General features: G+C 38.8%; 1 protein-coding gene across 4 annotated transcripts in view; it reads right to left on the reverse strand.

The window, feature by feature from the left end:
- ATE1 (arginyltransferase 1) overlaps positions 1 to 17,625 on the reverse strand; it is an 86,995-nt gene that overhangs the window by 38,146 nt on the left and 31,224 nt on the right. For all 4 annotated transcript variants that reach the window (XM_063132759.1, XM_063132757.1, XM_063132758.1 and 1 more), the window contains exons 9-10: positions 16,841 to 17,022; positions 11,673 to 11,772 (exon numbers count right to left, since the gene is read on the reverse strand). In XM_063132759.1, the coding sequence (XP_062988829.1) occupies positions 11,673 to 11,772; positions 16,841 to 17,022 (282 nt within the window). The remainder of the gene's footprint in view (positions 1 to 11,672; positions 11,773 to 16,840; positions 17,023 to 17,625) is intronic.

Raw genomic sequence — 17,625 nt, forward strand, 5'->3', positions numbered from 1 at the left:
TTGCCTGTTAAACACATGCACAGCCAAATTATATGGAAGCAAACTAAGCAGCATTTGTTCTCTAAAAGTACTTCACTGTGGAATTTGGGGCAAGCCTCTGTTTCTCATGTTAACTCACCCACCTCACATGGCAAGGCAGAGGACACAGTGAGATTACTGCTTTGTGAACTGCTATGAATACTTGGGATGTAGGGAGAAATCTAAATAGAGTAAAAGCAAAGAAAGCCATCTGTGTTTTCTAGAGGATGCATGTAAGAAAGAACTCTGCTTCTACCCTTGCAAGCTACCTTTCACTTCTGTAAACATGTAGCCAACAGTCTTTCACAATGCATGCATTCATCAAAACCTAACACTTTCCTAGTCCTGTTGCTTCCTAAAACAAGTGGAGATCACAACTCGTAGGATAGGTGGAGCCTCACATTTCATGGTATACAATGCAGTAAGTGATAAGCAACAAAGTTGCTTGAAATCAAAGTTCCTGAAAGCTGTCATCCATTTGAGAGTGTCAGTGGTAATACGCCTTTCAATAGCCAAGTGGTCTTTAGAAGAGTAATTTTGAAGCTTTAAAACAAGGTTTAAAGACATTACAAACGACACAGGAGCAGCTGCAATTGCTCCCAAATTTGTAGCAACTGGCAAGAATTTTCTTTCTCCAGGTCAGGCACTCAGTTTGTGGCATATTCTCTGGTCAGTTGAAGTAGCTTTGGTGGGATGTAACTGCTGAACTTTGCAACTAAGATTGTAGTGCCTGAATTTGCTTTCCTTTTCCCCCTCCTCCTCCTCCTCCCTCCCAATCCCCTTTCCTTTTGTGTCATGTCTTTTAGATTGTAAGCCTGTGGACAGGGACTGTCAAGAAATACTTTTGTAAGCCGCCATGAGAGCCTTTTTTGGCTGAATGGCGGCATAAAAATCCTTAAATAAATAAATAAATTGTGCACAGCCACTTTGGCCGTGTGCTGCCAGAGTTAGATATGCTGATATGCCTGGGGTTCAGGTGCCTGGCTTCTATGGGGGTGGGGGTGAGGAGAATGAGAGAGAAGCTTTAGTGTAGTGGCTTGTGGGTCAGACACTTCTATACTCATGGCAAAAATAAATGTGCATAGGGCTGTCCCCAATCAATACCATCAAGCAAGTCAAAATCTAATTGAGGATTTCAGAAGAAGTGTTTCGCTGGTAAATAAGGCTACTTAACAGCAACTGAAATCATCCTACAAAATGGAGGTTTAGTCTAATCTTACGATTGCTTTAAAAAAGTATATTCCCATATGGCTAAAGGGGGAAATAATCTAGTTTATTAATAATCTAAATAATCTAAATGCCTGAAAAATCCACAAATCCTGTGTTAATGGCTATCATTTTTTTTGCTTATTCAAGCTCACTGGGTTACAAAGAGTCAAAAATACATTTAGTTCATGATAGATTGTGTTATGTTTTATTTACCTTTTGCTTGGCATGATACAAAATCTATTGTACATCACTCACTCTCCTTGCAATGGGAAGGAGGAGAGCTCCCTGGCTAAAGCTCTGGAATGTTTTTGTAGTTGCCTGTGTGCAGATAGATAAATAACTAAAAAATGGAGTATAAACACACGTTAAACCGAATCACTACAGTCCTAAACATATATTCATAATATTCTGATCAGGGAAAAATGCTTCCCTAGATTAGGTCAAACAGTATTACTTCATATCACTGCACTATCTTCCTAGAACAGTTTAGTTCCTAAGTATTTGTTCCTTCTTACTAGCAAATCCAAAGTGGCCCTTCTTACACATTGTGGATTAAACACACCTGAAGCGCCAATAGTAGGCCAGTCACAATGCCATTTTTTTACTTGTGTCAGTGTCACCAAGTTAAAAGTAAGCATCCTTGCCAGATCAATTGTACATGGGGTAATTTTCAAGGTGACATACCACTGAACAGCATGATTTAGGCTACTTTTGGGAGAACTGTCACAGCTCTCAAAGTAATGAACTGTCAGACACTAGTGACCTGTAGATGCAAGTGATCTGGCATCAATGCCTGCTTTTCACACACTGACGCCAATAACTCATTTCTAAAGCATTTTCTGGATGTTGGCTGGCCTACTACAACCAACCTCTAAAGAAAGCTGCCAGTTTGAGAAGTCTTTATCCCAGGTCTTTATCAGCATAGGTGTCTGGCTCTGCCAATAAGTATCAATACTTTAGTGAATAGCTGATTGTCATCTAAAGGCAGCTAAAATAGGATGAAGTCGGGAAAATATTACGTGCCAGCTACGTTGTGTGTGGGACTGGCAAGAGATTTGCAATCCTTTCAGTGTTATAGTGGCAGACTCACAAGAGAATGTGGCTAAACAACATCCTGTTGGGATTTTGCTCTGCTGTGGTTTTCCATTTCTGCTTAGGCAGCGAAGCCAAGTTTACTGAAAAAGGTTAACTAAATTCCACAGTCAGGGAACTGTGAAAAAGCCAGAGCTCAGGGGATTTAGGCTGCCAAAGCTTGACTTTGCGGATGTGGAGTTGCAGGCTACTACTACACAAGCTTTCAGTGCTACTGAGAAGTTGCTGAATCCCCCAAAACCTAACCACAGGAACTAGTTCTCAAGCACTGCACAATAAAAAATACCTTCTGCTTATGACCACAGCCTATCAGAGGTATTTAGCGTAATGATTAATCACAGATGAATTGGCCTTTTGTTTCTTTTCTGACATTTTGGAATCCTTTCTGCTGTTCCATCCATCTGATATCATGCCATGCCATGAGAATGAAATGGCCTGACCAACTGAAATAATTACATTTCCTGTGGACTCTATGCAAATCTGGATGAAGTTTCCATTTAAACACCTTGTTCGTGTTTCAGAGAACGATCTCTCAAACATACCACGAGGAACATTTTCAGAAACTATAAGTTCTACTATAAGTTTCAAAGTATACGTTTCTAAAAAATTGCAAACTCAACAGAAAAGGTTTTGAGAAGGCAGACAGCTGGCCAAAGTAAAGCAACATTGTGGACTTAAATTGAAGCTAATTTGCATGAAAATGTACATGCCAAGAGAGCCTGGGAAATGCTACAGGGCAAGGAAGCTTAGCTTAAAAAACAAAATGAGTATCTTTTGACAACTTAAATACAGTGTAAGGTTAATGAAGGAGAAAACAAAAAGGTGTTCACAAACAAGAATATATTTTCAACCAAAAGAATATAAAGTAGAAGCTTTCTGACGGAAGCTTTTAGAGTTAAGGGACACAACAATATTGAGAGAAGAGGCATGGGAACATGGTTTGGCCTTTAGATGATTGTATAGTTCTTTTGGAGGGGCAGGTTGACAGAATACTAGAATGAGCTCAACCAAACCACAGCAAAAAAACCACCAAACCAACCAACTACTAACTGTCCAGGAACCAGCAGACCAAGTCCCCTAGATACATTCCATGCTGTGATCCGAAGATCTATGTGCTCTGAACCCATGTGGCTGCAGTGTGTGCTTTGATATTGCAATTACATGGGTGGGGTCTTTCCTACCTGATTGCCACCACACCAGGAAAGCTCAAGTTACAATGTATATAAATTAAGATTACCAATAGAGTGTGATATTCCAAGTATCTTACCATTGAGCATGCTGGAATCTTTCAGGCTATGAAGTTTACAGACTATTATAGTCAAGATGTTAATTCAGTTCCCTTGTCTACAGGCTAGATTAATTTAAATCAAAGTGATTTAAATCAGGAAGAAACCAGGTGGATTTGTAAATCAGTGATTTAAATCATGTTTCCCATTAATTCCCCCCTTACACACATATATTTCTTGAATAGTGCAAGTCCGATCACTCAAGCATGTTAATTTACAATAAAATAGCGGTTTCATACTTACAAGCAGCTTTTTATCACCTTTTTCACTGTAAGTTTTGCATAATTTTGTTCTTACCTATACAGGGAATATCTTTAAAATATTCCTTTATAGGGACTTCCTTATGACCAGCACCATATGTTCCTTTGACTTCAATGGTTTTTACTACCAGAGTAGTCATATTATTGCAGCCTAGGTATGGAAATACAGGAAGATGCACATAGGACAATTTTGTCTTCTCTTTTCCACCCCAATGTTGCTCTTTCCTGCTTCAGTCTGCCATGGCCCAGCCTCACCCACAGAAAAACAAAAATGAAATACCCATGTCTGATAGATTAAAATGAGATTTGATAGCTACTGGCCAGTTTGAGTAGACAACATTGGACAAATAGTTTAATTTGTTAAAAGCCATGTTCCTATGGACTACAAAATCAAGCTGAACTCCTTTGTCGTTAACTACTGAGTTGCGTATTTCAATTCCCTGCCAACTCTTTCCTAACTTAACATGTTTTTTGTAGTTCCAAGGAAGTCAAATTAAGGAAGACTGTATTTCACAAAAATGATATTTACTACAAGCTGGATCAGCAGATCTCCACAACAACTGGAACGAGAATCATATTTGTAGATAGAAAAAACAGGTGACCACTAAAAATGCATTCTGTCAGGATAACGTTCTGTCTTGCTCAGCACTTGGTAGCACATTTTGAAACATCAGAGCACTTTAGTAACTAGTGAGAGGTTCAATTTGGGCTGGAAGGAAGGAAGGAGGTATATTGTTTTAACTTGGATTATGGTTTGATTTGTTTTTAACTGTGTATATTTATTGTTTTATACTGTATGTTTTTATCTGTACGCCGCCCTGAAATCTTAGTGATATAGGGCGGGATATAAATATTTTAAATAAATAAATAATAAAAAAATCTTTCCTTCATCCAACGTCTAAACAGTGGGCATTCTTCAACATTCAGCTAATCAAATGTTTTTGGGGGGAAACAAGTGGTTTCCAAGCTTATATTATATTATTAATAATATAGTGCCTCTATTTACACGGTCCCTTCACTGGCTCCCTACCTCCTACAGAATACAAGCTCCTCCTTTTGACTTTTAAAGCTTGTCATGGTCTGGCTCCTCCCTATCTCTCATCTCTTATTTCACCTTACTGTCCTGCTCACACCCTTCGCTCTCCTAACACGATGTCTCTTACTCGCCCAAGAGAGTTTCTACTTCTCTCGCTTGTCTTCGCCTGTTTTCGCTTGCTGCCTCCTATGCCTGGAATTCTCTTCAAGTGCATCTGCGAACCGCGATGTTGATCTCAGTTTTTAAATCTAACCAGAAAACGTTTCTTTTCTCAAAAGCTTATAATCCGTAGTGTGACAATAGTAGTTTTTAGTATTTGTTTTATTGTCCCCCATGCTGGTTGGCCTTTCCCCCTCCCTGTTTGTCTGTTATTGTGATTTTAGAATGTAAGCCATATGGCAGGGTGTTTTGTAATCTGTTTTATTTTGTTCTGTACAGCACCATGAACATTGATGGTGTTATATAAATAAATATTAATAATTATTATTATTATCAAGAACAGTATGTCAGGTCCCTAACCCAAGGGGCTTACAATCTGAAACAGACACAGAGAAACAACAGAAATGGAGACACTGGTAATTATTATTATTATTAATTACATTTCTATACCGCCCAATAGCCGGAGCTCTCTGGGCGGTTCACAAAAATTAAAAACATTCAAAGTATAAAACAACAGTATAAAACCATAATATAAAATACAATTTAAAAGCTAAATAAAACACCATCAATGATAAAAACAGCAGCAATGCAAAATTACAAATTTAAAACACCAAGTTAAAATTTATTTATAGACTGTTAAAATGCTGGGAGAATAAAAAGGTCTTCACCTGGCATCTAAAAGCATATAATGTAGGTAAGCAGGTGAAGAAGGGTTCCTGGCATTATTATTGATCTTAATTGAACAATCTGATGTATTTACTGATAAGATTGTTTTAAATAATGGTAAGTGTAGAAACCCATTACGCATATCTATGAGTAAAATTGCCGTTCTGTTGTTCAGTAGTAATAGTACGGCACACAGAAGGAGTTATTCCAGATTAATAAATATAAATTGGATCTGTCTCCCACTCTTCTGTGTTGCTTAGAAACTATTAAATGAACCACAATAGAACAAAGACAACAGGACCTACAAGTGCTGGACCATTATAATAGAACTCACCACATCAACAAAAGTGATTAGTACCAAGACATACTTGAAATTTATTTATTTGTTTACAATATTTATATACTGCTCCCCATTCAACATTTCGGAGCGGTGTACAAAATAAAATACAATAAAAACAGTATAGAACACCTTAAAATAGATTTTTAAAAGCAAATTGAAAGGTGAACTGTGTCTGGTCATTAATGAAAGGCTTCCTGGAACAATGACGTTTTCAGGAGGCGCCAAAGGGAATACAAAGTTGGTGCCTGCCTGAGCTTCAGAGGCAGGGAATTCCATAGTAGGGGGGCCACCACACTGAAGGCTCTTCCCCTGGTGGACTCCAATCAGATGATGGGTCTATGTGGAACCACCAGGAGCAGGCCCTCGGATAACCTCAGTGACCAGGCAGGATGGTAGGGGAGAAGGCGCTCTCTCAGGTATCCTGGTCCCAAGTTGTTTAGGGCTTTGTACACAAGTACAAGAACCTTAAACCTGGCTTGGTAGCGAATAGGCAGCCAGTGTAGTTCCCTCAACAGAGGAGATACATGGTGGAAAGGGGCAGCTCCAGACAACAGCCGAACTGCAGCATTCTGCACTAGCTCCAGCTTCCAGCGCAGCCCCACATAGAGCGCATTACAGTAATCCAGTCTTGAGGTTACCAATGCCTGTACCACCGTGGCCAGTTTATCCCAGGAGAAGCCGTAGTTGGCAAACCAGCTGAAGCAGGTAAAAGGCACTCCGAGCTGCTGTGGCCACTCGACCCTCCAGTGACAGATATGGATCTAAGAGTATCCCCCAAACTACGAACCTGATCTTTCAGTGAAACCCCATCCAGAACAGGCAATGAGCCTATTTCCCAGACTCTGGAACCACTCACCCACAGGGCTTGCCAGGATTCAGTTTCAGTTTATTGGTCCTCAGCCAGCCCATTACTGAGTCCAGGACCTGCACAGCCTCACCTGATTCAGTTGTCACAGGGAGATAGAGCTGCGTGTCATCAGCATATTGATGGCATGTAGCTCCAAATCCCCTAATGACCGCTCCCAACGGCTTCATATAGATATTAAATAACATTGGGGACAAGATGGTGCCCTGTGGCACCCCACAGCTCAATTGCCAAGGGGCCAAGGAATGGTCACCCAATCCAACTCTCTGAAAACGAGCCCATAGGTAGGACCGGAACCACTGTAGCACAATGCCTCCAATGCCCATCCCATGGAGTCAATCCAGGAGGATACCATGGTCGATGGTATCAAAAGCTGATGAGAGATTGAGCAGGATTAACAGGGTTGCACTCCCCCTGTCCCTCTCTCGATAAAGGTCATCCATCAGGACGACCAAGGCTTATTCAGTCCCATAACCAGATCGAAACCCAGACTAGAATGGGTCTAGATAATCAGTATCCTCCAAGAGTGCCTGCAGTTGCTCCAAGAACTTTCCCTAAAAAAAAGGTGTTTGCAAATGGTCGGTAGTTGTCTAGTACCATCGGGTCCAGGGAGGGCTTCTTCAGGAGTGGTCGCACTAGTGCCTCCTTAACGACAGCAGGGACCACCCCTTCCCAGAGGGAGGCATTTATCACCTCCTGGACCCACCCAGTCAAACCTCCTCGGCTTGCTTTTATAAGCCAGGAGGGACAAGGATCGAGAGGACAAATGGTTGGTCGCATTGCTACAAGCACCTTGCAGTAAGAACATAAAAAGACCCATGCTGGATCAGACCAAGGGTCCATCTAGTCCAGCACTCCATTCACATACTGGCCAGCCAGCTGTTGCCACAGTGCAACAGCACCCTTCTGCCCATGTTCCCCAGCAACTAGTGCACATAGGCTTACTGCCTCTGATACTGGAAGTAGCACATAATCATCAGGACTAGTAGTTCAGCTTGAGAAACTCTAATGCTAAGTATCAGTATTAATAGTAGAAAAACGGTTTTTTCCTTTTTAAAACTATCTGTTTGACATCTAACCTGGAGTTCTGTGTAAGAAGACTCTCGTAATGCTTTAAGACTAACACATGATAGCGTCATAAGACGCATGAATTTTCCAATTTCCACCTGCTAATTGGGGGACAAAATGCCAAGCTCCACTTGGCTTTAAAGGCAAAGTTCATGAAATTCTGTCTTGGCCAGGTCCATAAGTCCTCTCTAACTTGCTAGCTGCCATCCCAATCCCAAAATGCCTGCCTGCTTGCCTGGAAGGCAACAGATTCTTCCCCTCTCATTCTTCACTTTTTTCAGAAAAAAACAATAAACAACGAGGAATTAAGAGTAATGAGGGGTGGATAAAAATAGGCTGAGCTATGAGAAGTACAGTGGGCTGGGATTGAGAGAGCAACAAAGATTTCAGTAAAGGACAACACAGATTTAAATGAAGCAATGATTGGCTTCTTTAATGACCAATCATCATGCTGGAGGAATGTGTGCTGCTAATCAAAGGTGTCCATAAAATGGCACCAACTGGGTATGCCTTTTAAAGGGCATACATTAAAATAGCAGGGCAGAGTCCCTTAGGAACTCTGTATTAATTCTATGGTATGCTCCTCCACTGTATGTTTCATTATACAACATACAAATTAATATCCAAACTTCCATTCATAAAATATAAGTATGTCTGTAGGCAATATGAACGTTTAGGCTGCAACTCTAAACACATTGACTAGGGAGTGAGTCCAACTGAACACAATAGGGCTTACTTCTGAATAAATATGCATAGAGCTGCAGTGTTAGAATATTAAACAAGCTTTAGAAAAATATTGCTGATACAAGCCACATTCCCAGGGGAAAAGACATCTTCAGTTAGTGCCTTCCTTTATCTGGTTGAGTACCCAGTAGTCACACACTAATTATGTATTTCGAGTTGCCCTGGAAATATTCTTCCGAACTTGCTCTAAGCTAATAAATAACCTCTATATCTAACCATCTGATGGATATCAGTGTGGTGGTTCATGTATTGTCAGCAAATTAAAGGGAATAAAGAGTAGCAAAAACCCAGAGACATTTGTTCATAGACACTGCACAATTCACTGATTAAAATATGTTAAACTTTTTACAAACCAGGATCCATCCAGTGGAATTATTGATTCCCCACCCCCGCCTTTTCTTTTTTTTTTATATATATATATATATATATATTTATTTTCTACAATACTTAAACATACACATTACATCACATAAAAAAAAAACACAACATACTACATAATTCAGTTGAATACAATATCTTATCTTAATAACATAATCAATACACCTACAGTGCACCCCCCACCACGGGATCTCATTCCTGATTCCAGAATCTCATACTTTCTTCTGCTGGTGGATTCCCACTCCCTTTAGAAAATACAAATATTAGGAACTGTTTCCAAATTCCTTCAAAATCATTTGATTTAGCTATACCTCTTCTCCATTTAATATTACTTGTTAATTTATCATTAATAGCTATATCCCATACTTCTTTATACCATTCTTCAATAGAATATTCCCCTTGTATCTTCCAGTTCCTAGCTATAATTAATCTTGCTGCAGTCAACAAATTCGTTATCAGTTCCTTAATTTCCTTTTTACATTTAAAATCTTCTTCAAATAGCGACAGCAATGCAACTTTTGGTGTTCTTTCTATCTTCATTTCAACAATTTCTTCAATTTCCAAAAACACCATCTTCCACAATTTCTGAACATAGTTACATTCCCACCACATATGCAAATACGTTCCTTTAACCCCACAACCTCTCCAACAATTTTCTGTTTGCTGATTGTTTATCTTGTTCAATCTAACCGGAGTTAGGTACCACCTCCATACAATTTTATAATAATTCTCTTTTATTCTTACTGACATATTTCTCAACGCTCTTTGTTTCCATATTCCCTCCCAACCCTGTTGTCCTATTTGTACCTTCAAATCTGTCTCCCAAACCGTTTTACCCGAGTTATCCATTGTCCCTTTCTCCACCAATATTCTATATATTTCGCTCATTAACCCTTTTAACACTGTTCTTTTCCCCCTTTCCTTATCTTTCTTATCTATTAATTCTTCAAACTTTGTTAATTCTCTACACTCTCCATTATCTCTTACCCACTTTTTAGTCCATTGTTCTAATTGCCTATAATTTAACCAAGTTAACTTTTTATCCTTCAAGACCTCTTCTATGTCCTCTCTTGTACCCATTCCTCTTAACCAATCTCTTAATTTCATTTTATTTTTTTCTATTAAAACTTTGCTTAATCTACTCTTTAATTCCTCCGGGAAATTCTTCAACAATATTACCGGTGACAAGGGAGAGCTGCTCGGAAGCAGCGCCCCTTTATATTTACTCCAAATTTCCCAGTGAAACCTCAAAAGCGGATTATTTATACCTTCCACCCATTTTTTTTTTCCTTCCATAAAAAAAACATTTTCTAATTTAGTCTCTATGTTACTCATGTTTTTTTCTTCCATCCAATCTAAGTTCCCTAATCCTAAAATTGCCTCCACAATATATCTTAATCTATTGGCTACATAATATAATGTAATATTCGGGAGACCCAATCCTCCCTTTTTTTGACTCAAATACCATTTACTTTTATTTACCCTCGCTTTCTTATCACCATTACAAAAGTTATTTATAATCCTTTGCCAACTTTTTAACTCTAGTTCTGAAATTTTTATTGGTAGCATCCTGAACACAAAATTTATCTTTGCTAAAATCTTCATTTTTATTAATGCTATTCTTCCAAACCAGGATAAATTTAACCTTTTATATTTTTCCAGTTTTACTAAAATCTCTTTTTTTAAAACATTTAAATTTTCTTTCTCTAAACTCTCTAACTTCTGCGTAATTTTTATTCCCAAATATCTAATCTGAGTCTTAACTCTCATTTCTCTTCCCCTTTCTTCCCAATCTTTCTCTTCTTTTTTAGTATAATTAAACAACATCAATTCTGATTTAGACCAATTTATTTTTAACCCCGTAATATCCTCAAATTCTCTCAGTTGCTGTTTAATTCTCCCCATCTTCTCTATTGGATTCTTTATCGTCAACAAGGTGTCGTCTGCAAACATGTTCAGTTTAATTTCTTTCATACTACCTATTCCTTCAATCTCCTCATCTTCTCGTATTGCATTCGCCAATAATTCCATTACCATTACAAATAGGACTGGTGAGAGCGGACAACCTTGCCTTGTCCCTCTGGCTAGTCGTATCTTATCTGTCACACCATCATTCACTACCACTACGGCACCCCCGCCTTTTCAGCAGCATACCCTTACCTAATATCACAAGCTGCTTTCAAAGTCCCCCCCCCCGGTCAATTTCAAAAGTGGGGACAGGCATTTGAGAAACTCAAACTCATAATTTCCATGGGCATACAGAACTAGTTCATTATATTCCTTATTTTATTTATTATATTTCTATATTGTGCATTAGCTAAAGCTCGCTCAGATCTTCAGATCCCATCCCAGCCAATGAATCTTATGCAGACAGAACTGTAAAATAGTCTGAGCACTTGAACCAAACCAAACAGTAGCCAGTCCCATTATGGCCAAGCAAAAGCAGGGAGGAAGTCAATGGGAATACACAAGCCTGTCATAACCACATGAAACACTTGAATCAAACATCAGATTGAATTCAGACTTGCTAATAAAGCAACTTCAGTCTTACCTTGTATCTCATTTTAGGGCACGAATGAATATAAAATCCCATGTAGTAATAGCTTAGGTCAGAGGCCTTTTCATGAAGTTGCCTAGTAAAAGCAATTTCCCTGTAAAAGAAGCAATCATTCTGAATGGATAAAAAGATAATACCAGATAGATGTGTTCACAGATGCAAGCAGCTCTTGAAATATAGCTTCCCCAAAATACATTTGAATGACCTAAATTTTGGCCTATGTTAAAGGGATGATTACATTTAAGTAAAGAATGAGAATAATAAGCACAGAGACAGTTCTATATAAAAACCCACTGACTCTTTACTTAAGAGAGCCAATTTTGCATTTTGTCCTGCCAAGAAGCTAATCTGAAATTCAAATTGCAAGTGATTAAAACCACCCTTTTAACAGGTTTCCTGTTAATATTCATGCACCAATGTGCTATAGACGTCTGGCGAAGTCATTGTATTGAGCCAGGCTAAGACAGTACAAGCAGACTTCAGAGAATTTTAAAATCAACAAGTTTCCAGGAGAAACTTCCAATGAGTTCTAGCAATTTACATGCAAATATCTATCTACACGCAGAAAATGCTATTTTCCATATCTAGTGAATGCTTATTTTGTACCCATCCTATTTATATATTTGAAAGAAAAATTGCAGGATTTTCTCTTTTTCTTATTCAGTCTGGAGGCAGCAAGAGACTAGAAGTTGTTCTATAGCTTTCCCCATTACATCAGTTATTTGGAGACAGTTATTTTCTTCTCACTTGGGACAACAATCACAGCGATGCGTGGGACAGTGAAGGATTCACAACTGCCAGTTTCTCCTCATTTTGTAGTAGCATTCTTACTTCACCTTCCACCCCTATCCTTTGTTTCAATTTTTCAGTATATGGTAATGAAATCTACATTTAGCAAGCAAAACATGGCCGAGTTCGGAGGGCATATTAGGCAATGGAGGGGGGAATAACACACTCACTGTGCATTATTTTGCATTACTCCCCACGCAACATGTTGCCCCTCCCCCTGACTGAAAGTCCCAGCGTCCTTCTGGGCTGCTGGTGCTCCTCCCTCCCTCCGTTAGTCCTCCTTGAACTTTCTTGTTGCCATTCTCTGTGCCTTTTTCAGCTCTACATGATCTGAGATCAAGCAACCAGAATGATATACAGTATTCCAAGTGTGGCTGGCCTATGAGTAGTATTCTATGGTGGATTTGCTACTCCCCATCAGGGCAGAGGCAAGTTGCCAATCCCCCGCTACTCAAATAAAGCCATCCTCCAAAAAGTTGTTTCAAATTGATGGGAAACTCCTGGAACAGAATGGGAAAAGGCATGGAGGGTGCAATAGGTAGGGGGATTAGAAAAATTGACAACACCAACATAAACAACCTGAACTACTTTCTTTTATGGCAGCCTTCCCCAACCTGGGTCCTTCCGGATATTTTTGCCTATAACTCTCTTCATCCCTGATCGCTGAGCATGGTGGCTGACGTGAAGGCAAAGCTACTCTTGGATACATTTCTACCTGTCTGTATAAGGGCACTGGGGTAGTGACAGTTTTATTTTTCATCCCTTTCCTAACAATCCCTAGCATGAAATTCACCTTTTTCACACCTGCCACAAACTGAGTCGATCCACCACAACTACAAGACCTTTCCTGATTAGTCACTGAGAGTTCAACAAATGCATACATGGTTAATTTTTTTGCTCTCGTGTGCATCATTTTGTTATCCCTTTATCTAATTTGAAGAGATCCATCTGGGGCTCTTCACTCTCTTTCGGCTTTCACCACGGATTGGGGAGTTTGCACTGCTGCACATCTGTGGCCAGGCCCACCTCTGCTTCCATTCTGCAAGTGACCAGCCCCACCAATTCCATTCCACACAAAAAATGCCCACCACTTGCAGAACAGAGATTTAGCCTTATTTAAAGGCTTGCCCCTGGCAAGCTGGCAGAGCTCCTTTTATGCATGCTCCACTGGCCTGCCACTTTCCAGGAATGAGCGTTTCTGCTTGTTTTGGGTTGTCCTTGGAAGCAGCAGAGGTGCCACTTGGGGAAGGGAATTAGCTGGCTGCTTCTGAGAGGTCTCCATTGGATAACATCAATTATTTAGTATCAGCAACAAAACTGACACTTGACTGCTCACCTCTAATTTCAGATGATTTATGAGTATGTTAAAAAGCACCAGTTCAATACACTTCTTACTTCCCTCCATTGAAGAAATAGCCCATTTATTCTATTTCCCTACTCCTTTTCCTTTAATCAGGTACTGAAAAAGAACCATCCTTCTATCCTATGACTGCTATGTTTATTCAGAAGCCTTTGGGGAAGGCCTTTGTCAAAAGTCTTTTAGAAGACCAAGCATACAAAATATATTTGATCATCTTTATTTACATGCTTAACACAGTCAAAGATGCCTAAAAAGTTAGTGAGGCAGGATTTATCTATATGCTTTTACTTTTAATAATGCTTTCCACCAATTTATCCAGAACAGAAAATAAGCTAACCATACTGTAATTTACTGGATACCTCATGATCCTTTTTTAAAAATTGGTGTTACATTCACTTCTTCCTAATCCTCTGGAGTGTAGGACAATTTTAGAGACAAGTTGCATATTTTTATTAGAGGAGCAACAATTTCACATTTTAATTCTTTAAATAAAAACTCTTATGTGGAGATAAGCCTTCACCATGTCTATTGGACTCAGTTCTTTAGACTTCCTCCTGCCTGGTAGTTCAGACACTGGCATCTGTGCTAAATCTTCTGTAAGACAGACACATATCTGCAATCTCCCCTAAAAATAGCTTGTTCAATCTCCTAACCCAAGCAAGTTCTTCCACTCATCAGCTCACAATCATTCCGATAGCAAAATGCCACAAACTGAGAGTGGGGGGGGGGGGGAACCACGGGCCACATCACATCACAGCAAAGTTGGCAGCTAGATTATTCAAGTATGTATTCTAGGCAAAAAAAATCCTATAGTCACAAGCCAATATCAGTCCAATCAGTAAAGACTTTAAGAAAATGAAATTAAGTCCATCAGCTTTCCTCTTTTAAGGAAAGGGTTACTATAAGCACAAGGCTCTTGCCAATTTCCTCTAATTTTTCCAGAAAAATCAAGCAAAACCCAAGGTAATAGATGAGTAAAAACAAAATCTGTGTGATATTACACATGTAATGGACCATTGGTAACTTTGGAACTTGGAGAAAACTCCTGCAGCACATTGGACAAAACCGAACACATCATTCCAGAATCAATTTCGCAGCCACCAATGTTTTGGTTTCATGACTTAAGATAGCATTTTGCATGCTAAAATATACAAGTTTTCCTTTATACACTCAAGTAGATTTCTTTAGAAAGCATGTAATCGTTGCCCTATAGTTGCATTGCCACATCATGAAATTACACCATATTGCATTATCACCTGGTCAAATGCCTCAGATTCTTAGATTTTGAGCCAATATTTGAAGCAACACATCCATTGGTAAATGTTTAAGTGCTATTTTAAAATAGGATTCCTTTAGCTTAATAAACAGTAATAATGCCGCCAAGCGTAAGCAAGGGCTTTTCAATCCTCTCTGAATAAAATTGGCAACAGCTTGTATGGTATCAAATTCCTTTAGTGCTTCATAAGAACCCTCTCTCCTAGCATTCATTAGGTAGTAACTTCACATTAGGACCTCTAATCCTAGAGGGAGTTCATATTTACTGCTTCTTATGCATGGTTTAACAAGCTAGCTTCTTAAATATGTGCCTCATGAAAGCATACTGAGCTTACCTAAACTTTACAGATTACATAAAAAATTAAAAGCATTTCAGGTTCTCCAAAATATTGTTCAAGTTAGCTTATTATCAAATAATAGGATATTAAAAATACAACAATTTGCAGCGTTCCTGATGGAAACAAGGCATTTATCTATAGGCAAGTAGATGTGAAACTGTGTAATTAACACCACACTAGCTGGTTCCAGTTTCAGAAACCACCAAACCATGATGTATATATGGCAGTGAAAATAAAGTGGAGAAAATGTTAATTTGAACCCAGGTTCGAATTCTTTAGACAGAGTAGTCAAGTTTGTTAGGCAACTTTGGCCGAGTTCATGGGTTTCAGCCTAACTAACCTCACAGAAATACTATGAAAATAAACAATTATTGTGCTCACTGAAAGGTATACTAAATTGGTTATTACAAAAGACACTTAAAAACCAGCTGTGTCTTGCATGCACTAGATGCCCCCCTTCAATGGCTAGCCAGAGAAGCAATAACTGTATGGATGGGCAAGAAATTTTGAATTTTAAAAAAGTGATGAACTGAGAAAAACTGAAAGACAAAATTACTTCGAAAGCAGAAATTGCAACCCTGTGAGCTTATTTCCCTTCCAAGCCCCTTCACTGCAGGGAGGAAATATTGCCTGATCTAGACTGTGCCAGTATTACCCTGATGCCATGACTAAAACATCCCATTCTTCCTGGAGATGGATCAAGTACTTAGGAAGACACCATGTTCACATAAATGACATGGATCAAGTGTTCATCTACCTTGCTTTCGGGATAAAGTGGTGGAGCATATATCCGAGATACCTGCTGGGTTGCATTTTTCCCCTGTTAAGCCATTTCTGAATGTTTAATATGAAAACTGGAACACATGATCAAGTAGTACAGTTTTTTCTGGGCTGGCTGTTCTGCCTCAAAGTACTGGTGGGAGAATTCCACACTTGAATGCTCCTTTATATTAATAAATAAATAAATCAACCGACACTCCCCACACGTACAGAAGCCACCTTGTGGGGAAACGTTCTAGTTTTGTATTTGCATTGTACTTGTTAGTATGGAGGAACATTCCAACATGTGGCTCCCACAACTGCAGTCTGAAATTGACGAGACCAACACAAGTTGTACCACAGGTCTGTTCTTATGACATCTTTCACTCCCATATGAAGTAGCCTTATCTTCCGAACCAGATTTGCACACTGAAATGCATTGAATACTGGTCAAATAAACGTAAACCCTCAATACGCTATTAGAACTTGTGAAGTAAAAATATTCCAACTATTTAAAAAAAAAAAGCTAACAAGCCTTTAATCTGATGGCTAGACTTTCATTCTATTTTTTTTTAATTCTATACTTCAAATACTGATAAGACATTCAAAAGATTACTGCATATTGTGAAATGTCTCCTTACCTTAATGCAGAGTAGACTCCTAAAGACAGAGAAGAATAATCAGGATCATAGTAGAGATACACAGAGGATACACACTTTGGAAGGATGTCAATTACACCCACAGCAATTATCTTTCCATCAAACCAATACTGTTGGTGGAAAGAACCATAGCCACAATCCGGACCATTAGGTAGATTTTCTGCCTAGAGAATACAAATCAAAATGAAATTACCATTTTAGTCAGTTTACTGCATTTTCCCATTACCTTTAGCGGAAAAAAATATGGGGGAAATGAAATTCAAAAAGGCAAACATATTAGGTAGAGAAATACTATTCAGAAAGAAAGCTCCTAGCCAATGAAATACACCATTGCTGTTAGCTAACTGTCCCAACCCAGATAATGAGTTTTCTGAAAATAAGCAAAATTACATTTAAAAACCTGAGATGTGGATTTTATGCATTTTTAAAGAGTGAGCTAGTTCTGCAAAGGTTTGCAATATATTCAACATGTCTGTTAATATTTATTTATTAATAACATCAAAGACTTGTTTTCTTTGCCTTGCAAATTTCCTTATATCAAAGACTAAGGGCCTCAGATATTATGCTTAACAATGAAGGGTTCACATTTCTCAGTTTAAGAACTAATGCCCAGGTTTGCTTTTTCCCCTCTTTCTTCCCCATTGACATGTCTTTTAGATGGTAATTCTGTGGGCAGGGACAGTCTTAGATTTGTTGATGTTAAGTAGGCCACACTGGAATCCTTTTTGGCTGAAGATTGGGGGTAAAAGGTCTCTAATTAATTAAAT

This window comes from Elgaria multicarinata, chromosome 8 (genome assembly GCF_023053635.1).
Source record: "Elgaria multicarinata webbii isolate HBS135686 ecotype San Diego chromosome 8, rElgMul1.1.pri, whole genome shotgun sequence".
Lineage (NCBI taxonomy): Eukaryota > Metazoa > Chordata > Lepidosauria > Squamata > Anguidae > Elgaria > Elgaria multicarinata.